This window comes from Mandrillus leucophaeus, unplaced genomic scaffold (assembly GCF_000951045.1).
Source record: "Mandrillus leucophaeus isolate KB7577 unplaced genomic scaffold, Mleu.le_1.0 Scaffold114, whole genome shotgun sequence".
Lineage (NCBI taxonomy): Eukaryota > Metazoa > Chordata > Mammalia > Primates > Cercopithecidae > Mandrillus > Mandrillus leucophaeus.
In genome coordinates this window covers 5680848-5683817 of record NW_012099654.1, presented here as the reverse complement: position 1 = coordinate 5683817, position 2970 = coordinate 5680848, and the positions used below count along the sequence as shown (strand labels likewise).

At 38.1% G+C, this 2970-nt stretch overlaps 1 protein-coding gene across 2 annotated transcripts in view; it reads left to right on the top strand.

The window, feature by feature from the left end:
* FCHO2 (FCH domain only 2) overlaps positions 1-2970 on the top strand; it is a 135682-nt gene that overhangs the window by 84499 nt on the left and 48213 nt on the right. For both annotated transcript variants that reach the window (XM_011996871.1, XM_011996863.1), the window contains 2 exons: positions 1343-1400; positions 2304-2479. In XM_011996871.1, the coding sequence (XP_011852261.1) occupies positions 1343-1400; positions 2304-2479 (234 nt within the window). The remainder of the gene's footprint in view (positions 1-1342; positions 1401-2303; positions 2480-2970) is intronic.

The window sequence follows — 2970 nt, the reverse complement described above, 5'->3', positions numbered from 1 at the left end:
GGCTCTCATCAGTCAGCCCCAACAACAGCTTGCCCTAGCTAATCCTGCCCATCCATTTCTTCTGCCCAAATTCTAGAATAATATAATTTCATCTGAGTTTACATTATATTTATCTTTAAAACATAATCACAATATCATCACATCTAGAAATAATTTACAACTCATTATTTTCAAATAACCGTTCAGTATTTATATTTATCATCTTTGATGTCTGTTTTATTATGCTTTGTTTGAATTTGTTGATATGTCTTAAGTCTCTCTTGATCTATATGTTCCTCTTCCCTCCCTCCCTCTCTATTTAGCTTTCTGGTTTTTTTGTTTTTGTTTTTGTTTTTTTTGAGACGGAGTCTTGCTCTGTCACCAGGCTGGAGTGTAGTGGCATGATCTTGACTCACTGCAGCCTCTACCTCCTGGGTTCAAGCCATTCTCCAGCCTCAGCCTCCGGAGTAACTGGGATTACAAGCACGCGCCACCGTGCCCAGCTAACTTTTGTATTTTTAGTAAAGATGGAGTTTCAGCATGTTGTCCAGGATGGTCTTGATCTCTTGACCTCATGACCCGCCTGCTTTGGCCTCCCAAAGTGCTGGGATTACCGGCGTGAGCCACTGCACCCAGTCCGCTTTCTGTGTTTTTATTGGCAAGACTAGGTGGTTTGTTTTATAGTTTCCTTTAGTCTGGATTTTGCTGATTATATTGCCATACTGTATTATATTTTACTTCTTTATATTATTTAAATTGGCATTTGGATCTAGAGGCTTGATCAGATCCAGGTTCGAGTTTTTTTTGGTCTTGTGTTATTTTGTCAGGCCTGCCTCTCTCATGAGACACATGGTGTCTGGTTGTCACTCTCTGGCATGTTGGCAGACACTGATGGTTTGTCTTAGATAGTTTCGCTAGTTCACCCAAACTTTAAACTGTGTAAAGAGGTGCTAGATCTTATATTTCCATAGAGCTTATAGCAAAAAGAATATTTAACTTGGTAATAGCTTTCAAATCACATGTACTTTTTAAACTAACATATTCCTCCTCATTTATAACAGAAACTGTAGATTTTGAGCAATCTGAATTGATCTCCACCTCGGTGATTTCTTGCCCTGAAATTATGAGTTGTGTTTCTCCTGTTTCATTTTGCAGGTTTTCCCTCTTTCAGATATCCAAAGCATGGAGTGTGATTTGAAGCTAATTAAAAGGATGTAATTTTTCTTCAGTGTTAATCATCTTGTTAACCTGTTGATATCTGAGAAGTGGTTTGGTTCCTTAGTAATACTTGAGGCTACTTTGATAATCTCTAATAATTTTGTACGTTGGAGTTGTCATAATTTTTTTTTTCTTTTTCCCTTAGAACATTCCTGATGTGGATGAAGAAGGCTACAGTATTAAACCAGAAACAAATCAGAATGATATCCTTTCATCATCTGGGTATTCTTATGGATTATGTTGGCATATAAGGAGGCAGTTATAAGAAAATCGTATATTACTTAAAGCCTCTTCCAATTTTTTATTAATTATAAAATGTGATTCCTTATTTGTCATTTGACATGTTGGTTTTTTTGTTTGTTTGTTTGAGACAGAGTCTTGCTCTGTTGCCCGGGCAGGAGTGCAGTGGCACAATCTCGGCTCACTGCAACCTCCGCCTCCCAGGTTTCAGCGATTCTTCTGCCTCAGCCCCCGAGTAGCTGGGATTACAGGTGTGCGTACCATGTCTGGCCAATTTTGGTATTTTTAGTAGAGACAGGGTTTCACTATATTGGCCAGGCTGGTCTCGAACTCCTGACCTCAAGTGAACCACCTGCCTTGGCCTCCCAAAGTGCTGGGATTACAGGTGTGAACCACCACACCCGGCCTTGACATACTAATAAAAGTTAGTAATCTTATTTCTGTTAAAGTCTGTTTTACTCTTTTTTTTTTTTTTTGAGATGAAGTCTCACTCTGTCTCCCAGGCTGGAGTGCAGTGGTGAGATCTCGGCTCACTTAAACCTCCTACTCCTGGGTGAAAGTGATTCTCATGCCTCAGCCTCCTGAGTCTCTGGGACTACAGGTGCGTGCCACCATGCCCAGCTAATTTTTTGTATTTTTAGTAGAGACAAGGTTTCTACTTGTTAGCCAAGATGGTCTCGAACTCCTGACCTTGTGATCCGCCTGCCTCAGCCTCCCGAAGTGCTGGGATTACAGGTGTGAGCCATCACGCCCGGCCCAAAGTCTGTTTTACTCTTAAAGGTTTCATTCTTTTTTAAAAATAGATGTGTGAAAAACTGGTTATACATCTAAGGTAATTTTAAAACAATTCTTTAACTGAAACTCACATACCAAAGAGAACCATTTCTACTCATCTAGTGATTCTGACTCTGAAGATGAAGAACCAAAGAAGTATCGGATAGAAATTAAGCCTATGCATCCAAATAACTCACATCACACAATGGCTTCTTTGGATGAATTAAAAGTATCTATAGGGAATATAACACTCTCCCCAGCAATATCTGTAAGTACAAACACATTTGTACTCTATAATATAAAGGCTTTATTTTTTCTTACCTATCTGTTCTGGTCAAACATTACTTAGCAATTGTTAAGCATGTTGGCTGAGGAAATACTTAGTTTTTAATTTGTATACAGGCAAATAGACTTGTGAGTTTGGCTTAATTTTGCTTCCTTTTGAAAGTAGAAAGTGAAAATGTCAAAAATTCACTATTTCCGCCATTTGTTGCATTTCATAAACAGTGCTATATGTCTCTGGCAGAATTCTTTGAATTGGCAGTATTAATTTTTGCCTCATCTAATTTTGAAGTGTTTCTTCTATGTTTTGTGAGCCTTATGTCAGAGGGAATTTTATAAAAGTGAATTTAAAGATTAAATTATATATTTGCATTTTTTTAAATTTTATTATACTTTAAGTTCTAGGGTACATGTGCACAACGTGCAGGTTTGTTACATATGTATACTTGTGCCATGTTGGTGTGCTGCACCCATTAA